The 20,786-nt window shown below is 39.0% G+C and overlaps 1 protein-coding gene across 4 annotated transcripts in view; it reads right to left on the bottom strand.

The window, feature by feature from the left end:
- Positions 1 to 200: 200 nt before the first annotated feature.
- Positions 201 to 20,786, bottom strand: part of LOC130428547 (cytoplasmic dynein 2 heavy chain 1) — a 62,727-nt gene continuing 42,141 nt past the window's right edge. For 3 of the 4 annotated variants that reach the window (XM_056756670.1, XM_056756669.1, XM_056756672.1), the window contains 14 exons: positions 13,223 to 13,383; positions 12,931 to 13,056; positions 12,443 to 12,553; positions 12,070 to 12,225; positions 11,749 to 11,824; positions 11,423 to 11,640; positions 10,765 to 10,869; positions 8,520 to 8,636; positions 8,017 to 8,226; positions 5,172 to 5,261; positions 1,868 to 1,977; positions 1,661 to 1,742; positions 1,040 to 1,156; positions 201 to 916 (listed from right to left, as the gene is read on the bottom strand). In XM_056756670.1, coding sequence (XP_056612648.1) covers positions 758 to 916; positions 1,040 to 1,156; positions 1,661 to 1,742; positions 1,868 to 1,977; positions 5,172 to 5,261; positions 8,017 to 8,226; positions 8,520 to 8,636; positions 10,765 to 10,869; positions 11,423 to 11,640; positions 11,749 to 11,824; positions 12,070 to 12,225; positions 12,443 to 12,553; positions 12,931 to 13,056; positions 13,223 to 13,383 — 1,838 coding nt within the window. In that variant the 3' untranslated portion in view covers positions 201 to 757. Of the gene's footprint in view, positions 917 to 1,039; positions 1,157 to 1,660; positions 1,743 to 1,867; positions 1,978 to 5,171; positions 5,262 to 8,016; positions 8,227 to 8,519; positions 8,637 to 10,764; positions 10,870 to 11,000; positions 11,112 to 11,422; positions 11,641 to 11,748; positions 11,825 to 12,069; positions 12,226 to 12,442; positions 12,554 to 12,930; positions 13,057 to 13,222; positions 13,384 to 20,786 lie in introns of those variants that run through there. The other variant, XR_008907484.1, reaches the window with a different exon arrangement.

Genomic DNA, 20,786 nt, shown 5'->3' on the forward strand with positions numbered 1-20,786 from the left:
TGTAGTTTTAAGGAGAAAATACTCTGCAAAGGTTTCAAATCTTAAAACTTGATACTATTAAAAACAGTATGCCATCTATAATGCAACTGCAGTAAGCAAACTAGACACAGCTAATGATAAAAATAAGTTTGTGACTTTTATAAACAAGCAGAAGAGAAGTAATGTGTGGCCATGTCCAAAGATGGAGCTGTAAATGAAGGTGGCCATGTGGATTTATTTTTGTGAAAAACAATCATATGCAGGAATGAAGCCAAACTTTCAGCACCTCAGGGACACAAACACACACACACACACACACCATACGAATATCACAAACGTTTTGACAGCATCAATCTTGTAAAAAATCAATATGTAGGGTGATGAACAACACACCCGTGTGTGTTTGCAGTTGATATATTTGCTTGTGTGTGTGTGTGTGTAGACCATAAAGAACGCAGAAGTATGTGAGATCGGATATGTGCTGATACTTCGCTAAGTGATCTTCAGATCTTTCAGATGACAAAGTCTGACCAAAGACATTTACAATTGTTTACAGTGAGATACAACTTGCTATGACATGCTCATTACACAGTAAAAGAAGGTGAGAGAGATGTCGAGAGAATAGTCAGTAACTTTTATTTAATCATATAAACACGAGCAAAAAGTCTGAATATAAGTACAGCCTGACAACAGTTTAAAACTGATGCGATTTGATATAAAGCTATGGTAATATCTGTGTTAGTGACGCTTGTGACGACATCACATTGTGACGTGTGTTTTATTGCAGTTTGAGAAAGAGGGCTGCTCCGCTCTGAATCCAAGTGTCATGAGCTCCGGCACACGGCAGCTGTACATTTGTCACCACACGCAGTCGCTCAGAACTGCTGTAGACAGGCAGAGATATACACTCCTCTGGAGAATAACTGCCCACGGCGCTCTGAAACACACACAGTGTAAGCGCTCTGCAAAGATCCTATGTGCCATTTTGAGATCATGTAACTGTTATGTACAGTATATCTGACAGAGGGAGAGAGAGAGAGAGAGAGAGAGAGAGTGTTACCTGTGGGATCCAGGCCATGTAACATGCAGGGACAGCAGACACACTGGGAGAGTCATGAAGGCTTTCAGCCAGACGACTTCCATCAAAACTACAACCTTCCAACTGAAGACCACCAACCTGCAGAGACAGAGAGAGTGTGTATTTGGGTATTTTAATATCTAATGGTCGAATGAGGGTAAGAGGTTCTCATAAGATGAAAAATCAAAGATGAGAAACCTCATCCTAGAAATCGATGAAATTAAATGGAGAGCAGATAGAAACTTGCTAAAGTCTCATCTGTGTCTCAGATGTTTCTCCTGAGAAAAAGTGAGAGAACCTAAAAAAAAATAGTTTCAGAAGAGATGTCAACAGGGTGTCAAACTGAGCTCAGATTAGTCAAGTCTGCAATCAAAAGTCAATATTAATGAAGATCTCAATATGAACTCAAATATTTCTCATCAAATTTACTCGAATCCAGATTATTTGACCTCTACAATCTACATTATTTGACACTCCTCGTATGATTTAACAACTACATTCTCATTTCAACTATTAAGGAGACACATATAAAATACTTGAATAAAACACAACCGAGAACTTCATCAGATCTTCTTAAGCATGACACCAAAGGCCGGTTAGTACCTTGACCTGAAGTTTAGCTTCAGTGATTTGACCCCTCCATGATGTCACAAACTTCAGACTGTCCATAGAGCAACACATCAACCTGAAATACACACAGAGGGCTAAATATTCAACCCTGTAGCTTGTTTTATCAGATGTGTTGAGCAGGTACGAGTGTGTGAAACTTGTCACGTGACGAGTTGATCATGTGTGTGTGCAGGAAATTACCTGGCTGTTTCCTGTCTCAGAGCGTTCAGGAAAGTGTCGGGGTGGAAGAGTTCAGACAGATCCAGCATTTCTGACAGCAGAGCTCCTCTCTCTGCCCTCTCGACCCAGCCCTGCGGACACACACTCATGATGATGAGTTCTGATGACAGAAGTGATTTTACTGTTGCTGTGGATAAACAATCGATCTCTGTTCACATCTGCTCTTCATGGTTCTAATCTCTCCAGCAGTGGTTCTGAATCGTGGTCCCGAGGACCTGCGGCGTTTAACATGTTTCTCTTCTTTAATATTTAACCCGACCCATTCAGCTGTCAGCAGAGATTCATGAAATCTAGCGAGTGTGTTTGATAAGCGTCCAGGATTAAAAACCATCGCTCTGGAGAAAACTTACATTTACAGACATTTATGCATTTAGCAAACGCTTTGATCCAAAGCATGCATTGTATTATCTTATACATCTGTTTCTATGTGCAATATCCTAGGATGGAACTCACAACCTTCTTACCACTGAGCTACAGGAAAAATTCAATCTTTGTGTTTGCAGGCGTGTTACCCCGCACACTTATAAGTAACGAAAAAAAGAAAAAACAATCCTTGTGTAGCTGATGGTCCCATCCTGAAACGTTGAACTGAATCCTGAGATATAAAGAGCACGCAAACATTCTGACCAATGAGTGAACGGCTTTTAAAAAAAAAATAAGAAATGTTGCAAGAGGAAAAATGTAACACCGTACCAACTTTATTACAACGTTTCATATGAGAAGACGCCAAACTCTCGGTCTGGAATTTTTTGTTCAGGAAGCCTCAGAAGACGACCTGACAAACGGGTGGAGAAGAATGTGCTGCACACTTCCTGTTTTGAATGAGAGCTTGAGTTTGTTGAAAGTGTTTATCTCAGGCCGTGTGTTTCTGCAGGTGTGTTTCTCTGGAGATGAGTAATCCACAGGGATGTACGAGTTTACACTTCACACGTCTTACGTGTCCTATGTAAACAGCTGTGCTTATGGAGATGTGGCTCATTGGAGCAGGTGCTGACTGATAGGATTCAATGATCTGCAGAAATGAAGAATCTCTTTTTTTCTCCACACTTGTTGAATTTCTAGCAAACAACATTTTTGCTCTGAAGAATGATGCCACAGAGGCCACAGATGTATTGAACCTTTCACATTGTGTATCTGAATGTTCACACATCAGTGACCTGTCCTTTCACTCATTTACTGTGGTATGTTTATACTTCATCTCTGAGAGACCAGATAAACACCATCATCATCTTCATCATGGTGTGAGCTGCAGAATCGCATTCTTCATGTGCGGCATGTCTTTCTGCATGACTAAATAAAGTCAAACTGACTCACATCAGTAACACAGAGGGATCGTACACAGGTGTTTCACAGTCTGCAGCGACACACACATACACAATCCTTGCTTTGGCTTCTGTCCCAGGCTTTGATTGGTTAAATGAAAGTAGTTGAAAATCTTTTGTGAAACTCATGGAAAAATATCCAGGTCATATTTAATCTAAAATAAAAGAAGATAATTTGCAGAAACAAAAGAAACGTATTCTTATTTTGAAGAGTTTTGTGAAATGAAGAGTTTTTTTGATGACAGTATTTTCTCATTACTGTAATGTGTCTGGGTGTTTTACTTCTGGGTTTTAGTTTGTAATTGTTCTCAATGGTGATTCTTATAATTTATTATTTTACATTCTTATTACCGTAATAAAAAATAGAATTTCTTGTTTATTTCATATGAGCTAAACATATTTGGGAAATCAGAAAAGATCTTGGTGAGACAAAATGCAACTCAAATATGTACAAAACGCACACACACGTGCGCACACAAACACACACATGCACGCACACACTTTGAACGCACACACTTCGAACACACACACACTACAAGGGACGCAAACTTTGAACATACAGTACACAACTTTGAACACACACACACACACACACACACACTACTAGGGATGCAAACTTTGAAAATACCGTACACAACTTTGAAAACACACACACACTACTAGGGATGCAATTTTGAACATACAGTACACATCTTTGAACACACACGCGCACACACACACACACACATTACAAGGGATGCAAACTTTGAACATAAACGGATGCAAACTTTAAACATATAGTACACAACTTTGAATACACACACAAACTACAAGGGATGCAAACTTTGAACATAAAGTACACAACTTTGAACACACACACACACGCACACACACTAAAAGGGATGCAAACTTTGAACATACAAAGAACAACGTTGAACACAAACGCACACACACTACAAGAGATGCAAACTTTGAACACACACACACTACTGGGACACAAACTGTGATCAAAAAACAAACTTTACTGAGACACAACAAAAACACACACACACATAAATTACTAAAATTACACAAACATTGATTGATGCAATCAATATGCAATTAAGATGCTTTGAATAAACACACTTTACTAAGACACAAATATTAAACACACACACACAGACAGATGCATGCGCACACACACATTATGGGAACACAAACACTAAACGGGTAACTCTGAACACACGGCCAGAAACATTTACACGTTCTGTGTTTACACCGGATCAAACCTCAACATCTAAACAAACATACCAATAGCACACAGTCATCATGTTACATGAAGAAAGTCACGTAAGCATGATTAAAAAAAAACGATGTCACACTTTCTCACGCACACACATAGAGTTGTGTTTTTGTATATTTTGTGTTCAGCTGTGATCAGCTCTCCCTCAGGTGATGCTGATGTTCATGTTGCTCATGAATTATTCATGAGACCGTATCTGATGCGTTTAATATTCATGCCACATAACCTTCCCCCTTCCCTGAACTCAAGGTTAGTGTGTGTGTGCGTGTAATGAGCTTCACATTCTGCCTGTATCAGCAGATATCACACGCATGTACATGTGTGTTGACATCACATGAAAAGGAGCTTAACAATGTTATTAAACGTTGCAAATTCAATTCACAAATCACTTGTATTACAGTAAAAGACAAATACAGATAAATAACCCTCTGAACAGAAAAAACATCTCATCCCACGAGTCACCTCTGATACTATGGAACACATTCCAGTGGCTTAATGGTACAGACCATTTTACAAGAGCAGGTGTTTCCTGAACAAACACACTTCTATATTCCAGGATCCCATGCACACACATTCACACACACGACGAAACAAACTGAAGAGTGGCTGGAACCGTGTGATGAGGTCAAACACATTCCAGCACATCTAAACATCACTGAAACACATCTGTGTGTGTGTTTACCTGAATGGCAAGTGCTCTGGACACGACAGCTCGCAAATACTGCATAGGGTCCTCAGGGCCTTCCCATTTATTCTGCCAACTTAACGGACACTGAGAAAGAGAGAAAGAGAATTTAGGAGCTTTAATAGTCATTTAAATGAATAGGTTCATTTCACACAGTGAACAATCTAATGTTTCCCAAACGTTCTCTCAAAGTTATCAACAAACTTTCACGCAGAAACATTAAAAAAACTTTGATGAACACTATGTTTCATTGCTCAATATATAAAATGTACTTACGTTGTTAGTGTAGCATATCAATTATTCAGAAAAACTGTTTTCGTAACCTAATGGGAATGTTAGCAAAGCGTTCTTGGTGGGTTCGCAATTTTATCCTAATTTTCATTGTTGTGAAAATCTGTATTATTCTGATATTATTCTTATTGCAGATACTTTTTACTCTTTTTATTGATTTACTCTTTGCTTTGGTGTATTTTTGAAATTATTTTTGATACATCAGGGGTGTATTCCATAAAGCAGGGTTAACTTAACACTGAACTCTCGGTTGATTGACACAAACCTTGCTTACTGGTGTCTGTTCCAAAATACCTGAGAAGAGTTTGTTTAATCAACCTCCTGAGAGATACCCAGAGTTAACGCTCGCTCACAGAAACAACTTGAAGACAGTGTCAATGGATTACAGGTTTCAAGAGTCACCATGGAAACGGCCGGGAAGCTTAAAGTTTTTGATTGTAAAACAACGTTATAAATCAGAGTTTTTTTCACAGAAGACTTAAATCTGCATCAGGGAATAAAGTGCGGGATAAAAATCATAAAATTTAATTATTTAGGTTATATGTTTATAAAACTATAAACGCTATGAATTAATTATTTGATTAAATATCTAATCTGATTTAAATATTTAATATACTCATCATGGTTATCTTTGTTATATAAACAAAGTTGATATAACATTTGTTGATATAACATTTGTATATTTGTTGAGATGCTTGTAATTTTAACGTGTTTACCATGGTATTTTACCCAAAATTATGTTGTGTATATGTATTTGCTCACATTGGTAATTTGGACTGCAGTATAAAACCTCTTTTTTTGTTCCTTCTCTGTATATTCCTTAAAAAATCTACCTTTATTTGGTTTTCTGAAAACTGACTTTGCATTGCTGATGTAGTCATATTAATGGAGACTCTTTTAATTCTAGAAACTACTTCAGAATGAATGATAATTTATTTTCAGCAGAGGATGAAGGTCGGCTGTGGACAGAGGTAGAGGTTTAAAATGTTAGGCCCAGTCATATATACATAATAATCATGTAGCCTTTATATATCCCTTTCAAATACACATACATTTTTTATTTTATTTTTTTACTTTGTTTGCTAAAGGTCCATGGCTTTCCAAATGTTAAAAGAGGTGGAAACGGCCTATCCTGAAAGTCTAATTGTAATTTGGAGAAAGGCCTTTCAATACTAAAGTGTACGAGGAGGCAGAGGATCAGAAAGACATTATTAACGATACTGTCAGTTTGAAAAACCTTAGGTCTAAGTTTTTTTATGTATTTTTTAAAATCATACCTTTGAGTTTTAAATCTGTCTCTCTAACCATTAGGCCACAAATATCTTTGACCCAATGCATCAAATATTGCCTAATAAGTGGACAAGAGTACTGATATGCATTTCTCGGGAGTTAAAATACTTCACTTTTAACATCCTTTTACTGTTGGAAATTGTAAGATGTGTATATTCATCCAGTGATATTTGGAGATTGTTTTATAAAAATAATTAAAACTATATACAATACCTAATATCTAATATAATACATAAAGTTTAACAATAACAGCTTGAATTATTTTATTGAAAGATTATTTCATTTTAAAAGGTTAAATAATAAAGTTAATAAAAAAATTGAGATTGGAAATGTAATTGTAATATTGCTGTAAAATTATAAGATATTATACGTAATCTGTGCTTCCATGTAGCGCAGGACGCAAGGGTCTTGATCAAGACAATGGAAATGGGATTAACACATTCTCGGTGAGTTGCCTTTTAAAAGTCTCTATCAGCACAACGCAAATTTAAAAGAAGTGATTGTACACTTAGTAGCTGAGGTCTAACTGTTATGCTGGGCTTGGATTCATGGCGGAAGAAAGTAGTTCCCCATTTCCTTTAAAACCGGAGGGGTTTAAAGACACTCCGATGTTGTTTCTGGTTTATCTACACACTTGTGCCGTCGAACTGTTGTATAAATGCAATATCGCTCTTGTAGTCGTGTATGTAGTGTTCTTATATCTGCATGGCAGTGACTGCAGAAAGGGAGTTTTGAGGCTGTACAGTATGGCTAATCACAGCCATGAAGATATAAGAACACTACATACACTCCTTCTCGAGCGATATTGCATTAATATAATCCTTTAAGATTTACTTGTCTTTGTAATTTATTTAGTTGCCCCTAAAATCCACGTTACTAGTGAGTACAAACAAAGAAGAATTTCATTGTACCAAAGTACACATGACAATAAACAAATGTCATCTTAAATGCATTGACAGTACTTTACCTTTGTACTTTTAAAAATCAATAACTGTAAGAAAGGAGTTTTGAAAATTTACATTTTGCAACATCCTACAGGCCTTTGTGTATAAAGAACAAAAAGAAATAAAAAAAGATTACTTTAAGCGTTTACTAAAAGCGTTTTTTATGAGAATGTTGATGCTAAATTATAAAAAACTTGTTAATTTAAATTGTTATGTCGTGACCTTACTTCCTGTTTTAAATAGAATGATGTTACGCTCCTCACAGCAGTTCATGTGTTTAAATGTTTTTTCCACCTTTGAAACACACACTTGCATACCTCCTGGTTTAAGAGTGCAGTGGCCAGTTTGTGAACGTCAGCCGTCAGGAGCGATGTGCCTCTGATGACCTTACTGAGTGAAGCCAGGGATAGGTGGATGTTCTGGACCAATCGCACGGCGTTAAACTGCTCCAGCTGGACGAATGAGAGAACGGGAGAGCCGACGCCCTCACTGGGCGGAGTCACCTTCTGATGGATCAACGAGGAACCCTGAGACAACACAGGAAGCATCTTCAGACTTTTCAACAATTTAACGGCCAATCAGAACTCTCGGGCAGCAACAGGAATCAACAACCTGATCATAACAGCGGCACACTTCATGAATCTGTCAACATCTAATAAAGCTTGGAAATGAGATACTAAAAAACTAAAAACTACACCGGCGTGGCAGACGCTTCATGGTGTATGGTTAGAGAAACACTGGAGAACATTAAAAACTAACATCACAAATGAACCTCATCGTATGATATTACATAAGATGTTATGCTTGTACAGTGTGTTACCTGGTTGAGTAGTTTCCACAGGTTGAGCACAGGTGAGAAAGCGGTTGACCAGAGCTCCCTGTCGAATTTAGATCCGGCAGCTATCGGCCTGCTCAGAATCCTCAGCTGTGAGATCACCTGCTCACATACATACAGGTATTTTTCATAGACATAACGATATTTATAATGTGTATACTGTCACCCTCACCCAATACATAAGCCTAATATTTTCAAATAAACCATTTATAATTTATAATTGTAGGTTGACTACAGATCGTTTCATCGGACGCGCGAGCCTGACCGGCTAACATAATTTATGTTAATATTAATTTGTATTACTATTTTACTGTATAATAATTGTATTAAATAAATGATTTGTTGAATTTAGTTGTATGTTCATTTTGTTAAATAAACAATTTGTTGAATGGGTCCTGTAGTTTGATCGCATTTAAAGAAACTGTGTTGCACATTGACATCTAGAGGTTGAGCTTGGTACCACAGTCTAACTTCAAAATATTGGAGAGATAGGTTAACCCAAGTAACGGTAGTTCTCGGTTTTCTTTTGATTGATTTCAGAAATAATCTACAGGCACTCCATTGTTTGTGAATGTGTACCGAAAGTTAAAGGGATAGTTCAGCCAAAAACTCCACTTTTCCGTCTATTTACTAGGCAATCCGAGATGTAGGTGACATTTGTTCTTGAGTAGAACCATAAATAAGATTTTTTGTACATCCGTAGTCCTCTCTGCTTCATATAATGGGAGTCTATGGGGTCCACCTGTCTAAGAGTTCCTAAAGCACATAATTCCAAAAAAACAGCTCCTGGCGACATGTTGATGTTTCGTGAAGCGAATCGTTATATTTTCATAAAACTGAAAGCTATTTTTAATAATATTAGCCATAATGTTCAGCCTCTGCACACAATTGCAATCTTCTTCTTGTAGTATTTGATGGCGGATGGCATACCAGCGTCTGGCACGTTTAGTGCCACCTGCAGAAAGGGAGTGTTGAGGCTGTAGAGTATGCTAATATTATTAAAGATGACGTTCAAATTTATGAAAATATCGAGCGGGTCACTTCACGAAACGTCAACATGTCACCAGGAGCCGCTTTTTGGAATTATGTGCTTTAGGAACTCTTAGACAGGTGGACCCCATTGACTCCCATTATATGATGCAAAGAGGGCTGCGGATTTACCAAACAATCTTCTTTATGGTTCTACTCAAGAAAAAATGTCAACTAGATCTCGGATGGCCTGAGTGTAAATAAACGGCATTAACGGAGTTTTGGGCTGAATTATCCCTTTACCTGCAGCCCGCTCATGCGCAGTAGCCTTTGTTGATGTTGGCACTTTGAAACCGTCTATAGACCAGTTGGCAAGATGTTAACAACTCTAATCCAGACGCATCTACTGTTTCAGTTTTTTAACACTACACAAGTGTCAGAGCAAACCCAACTAACAGAACATTACCAACTGAATTAAATGCAACATTTTAAGACTTAATAAACGTAAGATAAATATAAAAAGGAAGTGCTTCTGGATCTGTGTTTACATCTTGCAAAATGGTCTCACACACTTGAGTTGAGAGCGGTAGATCTACAGGCTCTCTATGACTGTGCTAAACTGCATCAGAGGTGCGGGTGACACCCGTCTGATAAATTGGTCTCATTACAGGAGCTGAACTCACACACTCACACATACACAGAGAGATTCTACAGCAACAGTGTGTTTGAGGGAGGCAAAGATCAGTCTAAACTTGACAGTGACAAATAAGAGCGCAGTGTGTGTGTGTGTGTGTGTGTGTGTGCATGTGTGTGTGTGTGTGCGTGTGTGTGTGATGGTGACCTGAATGGGGGTGATGGTCCATTTCATTCACTAAACAGCGGGACATTCACGCTCTGACATTCATATTTGAACAAACAGTGTTTGTGTTAAACATGATTGCCCCTTAATCATACTGCTTTATAAGGACAGATGATGTTATGTTCTACCCTGAATCACACTGAGGACGGGATCTGAACTGAGCAGAACATCACAGAGACAAGCAGGTACCACCCAGAACACCACAGCATTGCCACAATCACCCTCTGTGTGTGTGTGTGTGTGTGTGTGTGTGTGCAACAATCTGTCAGCAACACAAAGAACACACAAACTCTAACACACACCTTTGATGCAGAGGAATGTCCTGCTCAGCACAATGACTCGAAACACCCCTGACCCCTTCTGACCTTAGTACAAACAGACACACACTAGACACATACACACCTGTGAACTGATTATTCTCTGTGCAGATCTCTCAATGTTAGCAGGAAGGCCAAAGAAACTGGGTTTGTCATCCTCAGGAAGACTGTCCACCAGATCACGGTAATCCTACACAGACACACACACACAGCGGGATGACAACAGAGAAGCCACAGACCAACTCTCAGATATCCACACAAATGATAATTATTACTTTACTTTCAGGTTTTATTAGGGATGTAACAATATCAAAAACTCACATATTTCAAAGTGACAAATGATGACTTGGAAATGTGGCGTAAGCTTTTCTTTATCCTCTACTCATAACTGTTGCGTAGATGTGTATGAGATGGGTCAAGTGTCCTAAAAATCTATTTTAAAAATCGAATAATTGCACCATATGGACCTTGACAAAGGTAACATCATTTTTTGTTTTACATAATGTGAGGCCCAGAAGACCTATCATTTCATAAAGTCATGTGACCACAACAATATTGAGACAATTTTGTTATCACGATAACACAATATTGATAATCTTTTTACATTCGCAGGTTTTATACATTCAAAAACCAACTAAATGTCATGAAATCCTCTGTAGCACCAGGGATTGTGGGTAATATTAGTATGCACCCTATACAGTGTAGATCTGAATTGACTGTGTTTGTGTGATGCTGTCACGTACCGCTATGCTGCAGGAGTTGGGTAGATGTATTTGCGCGGGGAAGGCGTGTGTTTTCTTCATGCGAGAGTGTGTGAGCGATTGCGCGAGCAGTTGGGCGTTGAAGAACTGCTGCAGGTACGATCGAAGTACTCGCAGGTCACACGTGTGATCGATGCGTCCACCGTAGATGGCATTTTCCAGGAGACCGTGAACGTATTCCCACTGGCACACTTTACCACCTAAACACAAGCACACGTGAGAATAAATAACACATATAGATAAATCACACACACCAAAGCACACAAACACACGCTCTTCTCTTCTCTATCAACACTAACGTTACAAACCTTCAAAAAGTCTGTCAACGATCTCAAATCCAGCCCTCAGGTCTGACAGAGAAAACTCATAGAACTTCGTCCAACCCTGTGGAAAACACACACACACTCATCGTCATCATATTTTAATCTGGAAGAAAAACGCTCTTAAAATGATTGAATCAAGATTATATGTAACAAAACACACATCAGGTGACTTCACCTGAGAAAGATTTACATCTTTGTGTACAGATGTGTAACAGTTTCTTTTGAATGCACCTTCAGGCGGAATTCTGCTGAATTGTGTACATGCAGTTCTGTCACGTGACCTGTGTCATGATGTGTACGATGTACCTGTGGAATGTAGTTGCGTCTTTCCTGACACACAGCGTGGAACCAGGCCAGACAGAAGAGAGACTGAGCGCGTGCCAGCGTACCACCTTTACTGATCTGCTCGGAGCTCCACGATTCATACGTCCTCTTCAGATTCTTCTTGAGGCCTGGAGGGGACTGAACGCACACACATAATAAACATATAATCTGTGTGTGTACAAACTGTCTGTCTGTAAGGTGGAGAGAGTTTATCTGTAGAGGAGCTTCCCTGCAGCTCAACTGTGCTCACGGGGTCGATTCCCAGCACATACTGATTAACTGTATCGCTTTAAACCACTTTGGATTGAAGTTTCTAGAAAATGTGTGAAAGTGAAATATAAGGACACACACTGACCTCATAGGTGACTTTGAGACTGGACTGCAGCAGTATTGGTGTGAACTTAACATGGACTTCAGCAGTCAACCAGATCCTAAAACCAGCCTTGGGTTTTATACTGTTCAGTTCCTGCAGACACACACAAACAAACAAAAGCACGCACACACATCAGATGTCTGCCCACAATGAATTAAATTCAATAAAAGCAAACCATCAGACCAATAACAATCTCCTGTGTGCGTGTGTTTCAGAAGGATTGATTCTCTCACAGTCTCACTTCATTCACTCCAAACCAATTACAATACCGCAGTGGTACACACACACACACACACATGCACACAAACACACACAAAGAAAATGAAAACAAAAAGCAATTAGTATCTGCACACCAATCTCTCTCTCGTCTGTGTCTCTCTCTCAGTAACATCAGCGAGAGATTCAGTCACTTTAGCTACAACATAATAGTTTCAACTTAATTGAGAGAGAGAGAGGGGGAGGGATTTCACCTTCTCCAGTAGTGGGAGCCATGCGGTGACCAGGTGAAGGTTCTTCAAACACAGCCATTCACCAGAGCGAGAGCACTCTCTGAGCATCTGTAGGGCCACGTCAGCTTGACCCTGACCCATCGCCACCTGAACACAAACACACAGGTGTCAAACTTCATCCTTAAATCTGACCGGATGAGCTACGATCAAGTCATTAAAATGGTCAAATTGCTGATTTTCGTGTGTGACTGGACATCAAGCTATGGGAATCTGTGGATCGAAGTTGCGTTTGTGAGTGTCAGGTGTATTTGACCTCGTGGTAGTTTTCTCGTCCCACGATCTGTCCGGCGAGTTCCAAGAGCTCTTGAGACGGATCAGCACCTGCTGAGATTATTAGTAAAATGGGCTCTGTTTCCAGCGTCTCCTCATACAGACGCTTGAGATTGAGTGGAGGAGGAGAGAGCTCCCTCATTCCTACACAAACACACAGAGAGGTAACGGGTTCAGCTCTCGCATTGTTTGCAAGGACAGACAGGAGCAGGTTAGCAGGCGGACATGTACAATGAACAAAAAACAGACAGACACGCAGGCAGACAGATTGGTAAAGAGAAAAGTAGACAGACTCACACACACGCTCACACGCAAACTTGTGTACTCACACAAACTCACTAATTAAAATACAAACACACTCATAGCCAGATCTACAAAATCTCACTCATTCATTCACTCACTCACACACACAAACACAAACAAACACACTCATTGACTCACACATACGCAAACTCACACATACAGTACAAGCACGCACACACACACTCACGCATTCTCTCACACACACACAGTCACAGACAGATCTACACAATCTCACTCACACACATGCGCACACACACAAACACACTCATTGACTCACACATGCGCAAACTCACACATACACAATCACACAAATTCACTAATACAAATTTACACAAACTTACTCATTGACTCACACACACACACTAATGCATTAACATGCACACACTCATAAATACACACTCCCTCACACACACACTCATAAATACTTACTCACTCTTAGACTAAATCAGATTAAGTGTAACTTTCACAAAAGTTATAATGGTATAATTTACTATCAATCTTTTCACTTTGACAACGCCTCCAACGGCAGGTTTTGTCATATTAACCACCCACACACATACACACACTCAAGGCGGCACATCTTTGTAATTCCAGCCGTGTCCTGCGCTCTTGAGAGGGTACGAAATATCTTGAAGCGACCTTACATTTTAATTTCCATAGAAACAACTGGACAGCGCACAGCTATTCTACTCCGCACAGCAGCTTTAACCTGAACACACACACACCTCTATTCTGTATGAGATTGTCGGTCAGAGCGTAACAGTGGTTAAATGACTGGGGAGCTTAGCGCCGCTTGTAAGAGGATTAGAAATAAAGATTCATTAGCATGTGCAGTTAGAGTACACACAGTGACTCAGCGTTACACATCAAACTCTGCGCTAAAGGCCACATCACACCAACAACTATAAACAATACTATACATAAATATATTACAATACAAACCAACACAATTTAACATGTTTATTCTAGGCCTGAGCGCTTACAGTAAATTTCACAAACTTTATCTTCATAGTTTAAAATCATCAAAATGACTTTTACTGAACGTTTATCGTGGCCAGCAGAATTCACAATCACAATATTATTGTCATTTAAATCTATCAGAAGTTAAAACTGACGGAGGTGTTGCATCAAAATCAGACTACCCGTGAGATTATGACTCCCCTGTTTTCCCATACGAAGGTTAGGGTTAGGTGTGGGGTCGGAATTTAGAGAAAGGGACCAATCACAAAGCAGCATCCTAAGTGAATGAACCAATCAGTGATTTGAATTTCGGTACAACACTGGCACGGTCCAGGATTCAGATTCATTCTTTGGGACGTGGTGGGGACGGGGGAGTCCAGGCTCGGGCATATTTCAAAGATTTACCACGGCAAGACCAAGTTCTGCTATAATTCATAATGACACGACATTGGTCCAAGCGAGAAAGCATGCGTTGCTGTCACATTACAGAGTCTAACAGGAGAAAAAGACGAAGATGTGAGGAGAGAGTGATGGAGGAGAGACCCCTGTGTGAGCTGCGTGAAGGGTAATTCACACCGTGAGGTGTTATGAGCTGAGAAGAGCGTCTTGTACGAATCAGACGGACATTGTGTGTGTGCAGGTTAGCCTCAAGGAGATAAACTTTTCGTACTCTAGACTCTGGATTTGGACATGTCGAGATGTCTGATTAGCTAACCACATTTTATAATGACGTATCTTTTGTTGTTCACAGGTGAGGCTGCAGTTCTGATTATCTGCATGGAAGCGAGACGGTGACCAATGAAAATCCATTAGAAGTTTTGCCGGCCCCCATCAGCTACTCAAAGCTTAATCTCACATGCACACAGGCTCAGTCTTGACTAGGGCATATTAAAGAAAAATGACATATGGGAGAGCATGCTAAATAATGCAATATTCAATATGCGATACGGCATTTATATTTCTAAAATCAATTTATATTGTTTTAAACAATATTGAAAAAAATTATAGAACCAATAGGGCTGCACGATATTAAAGAAAATTGTGATTTACAATAATTTGCTAAATAAAGGGTACGCGATAGATTAATAGTTCAAGTTCGAAAATATATACTCTATTTAAAAGCTTAAAAATATAAAAGCAACATACTGTACATATTTCTGATTATTGATTGATTTTTTTTATCTCGCATATATAATTGAAAAGTGAAGATATTCGTTTAACATTTTGATTTGGTTCAAAATGTTCTGTTTGTTGCATTTTGTTCAACCATTGTCATCAAAAGTGGTCTATACGAAACATTTAGAATTATTTAAATAATACAGTTATTGCAAAATATCACAATATGCAATATTTCGATAATTCTGATATTTTGCGCAGCCCTAGTCTGGACCCTTCAAATATTTTAACAAAATCACTAAGATGCATATCAATACAGCTAAAAAAAAATTCTAACTTTTCCTGTAGGGGCAACTCACCCAAAACCGAAACGTCATGACAAGTTGCGTCAAGACATCAAAGAATATGGACAAGATTTAAGAGCAGAGTATAAAAGATCTACAGTAAATGATGATATACATAGATTTAACATTATTAATACATACATTTTTTATAAAAACGTTTTTTCTAAACTGAGGTCTTTGTCATTTGCAAAAAGCAACAAGAAATTCTACAGAATAATAACCAAAAAAAATAAACCTCAAGGAAATATCATTCACCGTGATCAGCCGAATTTTCACCACTAAAAAATTACATCACGTGTCTTTACGGGATCTTCACAGGATGTGTGTGAAGGCATGCACAGATTCCAGAAAATCACTGGCAGTGTGAATGAACTAATTCTAACGATCCCGGGACGAATTCCTGGACACATTTTCTGTGTATTTTCCAGGATCTCTGTATGAAAAGGGCATAACACTACCCAGATAGCACAGGTGCGTCTGTAAGACGTGTGAAAGATCTGAGATCTGAAACATCTGATATGTAAAAACATCTGATAAACGTCTTAGAAAAGTCAGTTTTACATACATTCTAAATAAAGTCTTACAGACATCTTCTAGATCTCTATATGACATCTGACAGGAAACATCTCAGAGACGTTAATACACCTAAAATAAATAAATACATCTTGCAGATGTGAATGCAGTGCTATCAGGGATACATACTGTAGTGAAGTAGGCGGGGCGAGACCGTGGTTCGAGACCGGTGAGTAATTGTTAAAGAGCGCCAGCTGTGCGCGCACCGGTCTCGAATCACGTAGGAGATCGGGAGCATATAAGAGGACGAGCGACCGGACCGTCGAAGAGAGAGGACCGGATCCGAACATGTTTGTATTTATGTTTTATTCGACGGCCGTCGACCTTGAGGAGTGGCCGGCTGTCTTTTTACTTTTGATTTTATTTGATTAAATGTTTATTTAAATGTTTGCCGGTTCCCGACTCCTTCCTTCCCTACTTTGAATCTCTCTACAAATACATATCTCCTTTAAGTTAAATAAATATATTGCAGACTCTCCCTGGCTGTTTATTTTCTAACCTATCTAATCCAGTGAATCAATAGTGTTTAAAGGGAACATAGGGTAGACAGAGATGTATGGCTCAATAAGTTGTTATAGCCTTACACTACTAGCATTTGTCATTAGAAACACATCAAATACATAAAATGTTAATTTCTTAAAAAAACTCTAAATGTAATACTCGTTTTAACCTAAGGGGATAATATAAAAATATAAGGTTCTGTAGGATAAAAATATATACTGTATAAATGGCTAAAATAATGAATAAAGAAAATAAAGCTATTTGGTGAATTTTTTTTTTAATTTTGTTGGTCAGAAACAACACAAACATACATATTAATAAACAAAATCATTGCAAATTTAATATATACACGATGTCACGGATTTTGACGGGAAAAAATGGATTAAGTATATGAATACTGTGACGGTAACACTGTTTTTTAATTTCACATTTATAACGTCAATGCCATATATTAAATGAGGCATGAATTAAATTCACAATTTTAACCCCAGCTTTTGTTTTATAAGAGGGAATTAAATTCACACGAACATCATGTAAGTGTCTGAAAAGCTCCTGTTACTGAGATTATTACATCAGGCCCAGCGAACGGCAGGTTCTGGAATACCGCCTCCAGAGAAAGAATAACAATTACTTCTCTAGCCCCGCCCACTGGTTTGCGTCTGAGAATTCTGAAGTAACACAAGTGGTGCAGAGCCAGATAGCAATAAACAAATATGCTGTTAAAGATAGCTAAATATCGTGCCATTCCTGGTTGTGGAAGAATGCTCTCGCTGCATAACCTTCCTTCAGGATTCTGATTTTAGGAATGCGTGGTTAAAGTTTATGTTTAAAGATGTTCCAGCTCATGTGGGGAAAACATGATGCATTTGTTGATTTCATTTCTCTGAGGATTCCTTTGTGGGCAGAGGTCGCCACTTGTTTGTGGAGAGACTAAAATTAAAAAGCAGTGCTGTGCCGTCAATATTGGATCGGATAGGAAGGGCGCAGCAATTTTATGCGAGTAAAACATTTTTGCACTATGGGTCACTACTGCTTTGTTAGATATAGCTTGATGTGCCCTGAGCACTATTCGCACGAGATTAGAATGACCTGTATTATCATTTGTAATACTTTCAGAGGTTGTCTGTGATTTTAAGCCCGTGTGAATTGCCATCTCTGTGATTTGGCGGGCTCATATATCATTTGTCAAGGTTTTATCCACCGTTGGAGGCTGTTTTGAAGTATTTTGGTATTATTTCGGGTGCCGGGTGATATCCATAAGATATCATGGAGGCTGTTTTGAATTTTTTTGGCATTATTTCAGTTGCTGGGTGTAGTTACCGGGAGTCTCCCGTTTGTTTATTTATCATGGAAACTCTCGTAACATTTGAGACCCTTGATCGCAGTGATCTTTTGTCCGGTTCGCGATCACGGGTCTCAAATGCTGACAGGTACGGTCATACACCATTAAACGCAATACAACTATAGGCTATACAAACTTTACGCAAAGCCTTGTCATCACATCTCGGAAATAAGTCAGTCAATTTGAGTAAAATCATGCCGTGCGAATGCGTCACGTGAAATACTGATGTGGGTTTCGTTTACAAATCACAGGAGATAATACTACTGCCTTGCGAAAACTGTGAATGGTGCTAATGTGTAACCTAACGTTACGTCTCTAACCAAATTCACAAAAGGCTCCTACTACGCAAACTGATATCCAATCAAAGCACTGGGCGTTTACTTATAAAGTCTTCAATAAGGCACGCCCATTAAAACGAGAGTTTGTTGAGCTGGCCTCAAAACCCGGGAAGGAAAAAACCTATAACTAATTTATTTGAATATTATTTATATTATATTATATTAACAGCATAAAACAATAAACAAGCCCAGTTCATCACACCTTTAAGTCATAGATCTCTCTATACCAAAGGTTCCTTTTAAGAGAAATGAATCACAGGCTAACCGATGGCCCACCCCCGACTGCATGTCTGCATACAAAACTACAGTCAAGCCATTTTATTTGTTAATGAGTCAATTCATTTTACTGAATGTGTAAAATCACAGAGAGAGAGAGAGAGAGAGAGATAGAGAGAGTATGAAAGCTGAAATTCACATGCTCTGAGCCGTGTGTTTTCCAGGACTCTAGGGTAACATACTTTACCCAGCAGAGAGAGACAGAGATCTGTAATGCCAGCTGACAGTGGGTTTCAGTAACATTTACAGCCGGGAAAACAAAGTGCTGAAAATCTTTAACCTGAACAAAACATTACAAGCAATATAACAACCAAGTGGAAAGGCTAGACACCATTAACATCAACTAGATGTCCACAGTTTCTTAAGCCGACTGGTTTCTGTGCTGTTTTAGTTGCTTGCTGACTATTTGTCGGTACAATGCAACATTTTCTATTTAAATCAACAAAGCCGTCAACACTGACGGCACCACTGCTGTTACACACAGTCAAACGACAGACGGTACTATTCTCATCGTGTTACACAAACGCTCAAATCACTTTATTTTCCCGGCCCAGCTGTATTTTAAGAGATACACCACAGCCAACTTGTGATATTTCTGTTGTTTGACCTACTGATTTCATCTTTTGTCTCTGACCGGTCTCATCTAATCCAATTACAGCACAACAGTCTGAACCATGACTGCGTTCACAAATTTCTGCTTAGAGATTGACCGATATATCGTTTTACCAGTGAAACGAGCCATTCGTCAGTCAGTATTGAATGACGGTTCTCTTGGGCGGGGCTTTCGTGAGGTGCTTGCCAGCCTGTGCGCATGAACAGTAGATGAAGCGATCTTATACAGTTAGCTTGGCAAATCCAAGTTATGGTACAGTTCATGACAGGTTTAATTATTGATAGTACATATGCTGTTTTATTGTGATTTTTGCCAACGACTTAAAAAATATCTACCTTCCCCCATCGAAGGGCTTGCTATTAAAGGCAGAGTAGTTAATTTGGAAAATGCTAACGTTTGTCTGCTAGTAGTGCAATCATACGATCCCTCCCTCTCGCGAATCAACATCCAAAGCCACGCCTCCTCCAAAACACATGAGCACGCGTACAAACCAGAAGCTGTTGGATCGGTTCCAGTGAAATCATGTTACATTCACTGGTGAGAAAACTTACAATATTGAATTATATACTATAATAACGAACTTCTGTGTGCACATTGCCTTCTCTGCCTTTAACTGCCCAGAGGCGTGGCAAACATGGCCGCTGAGTGCCATGACTTTCTGTAAACGGACTTTTATCGGATTCACCGATAAAGGCCGCCAACTTGTGGCCATTTTGAGAACTGCGTGCAGGACCGCCATTGCAGCAAAGTGTCTGAGGGGAGATGAGACAACAACCACACAAAAGCAACTTACTTGCTTTGCTGTAATTAATACACTTTATTTAACAGTACAGCCATTTCCGCACAAATGAGATGTATTACATAAATGCCCAATATGCAGTTTATGCATACAAATATGTTCAAATTTGCTCACGTTTGTGATCACAGGGCTTTGTTAAAGGGGTCATATGGTGTGAATATGTGCTTTTCTGTGTCTTTGGTGTGTTATAAGTTGCCCATGCATGTATAAGATTATTTATATTTGTTAAATCGCAAAATGGTTAAACTTAAAGTGTCGGAACAAAATATGCATTCTATCTAAAAGTGAATGCGAACCCAGACCTGGCTGAAACCCCTCGTGTAACCAAAAGCCTGCGAGTGTACTTCACTTCGTAACATGACTTGACTTAAGACCTCACAAA

This window comes from Triplophysa dalaica, chromosome 9 (assembly GCF_015846415.1).
Source record: "Triplophysa dalaica isolate WHDGS20190420 chromosome 9, ASM1584641v1, whole genome shotgun sequence".
Taxonomy (NCBI): domain Eukaryota; kingdom Metazoa; phylum Chordata; class Actinopteri; order Cypriniformes; family Nemacheilidae; genus Triplophysa; species Triplophysa dalaica.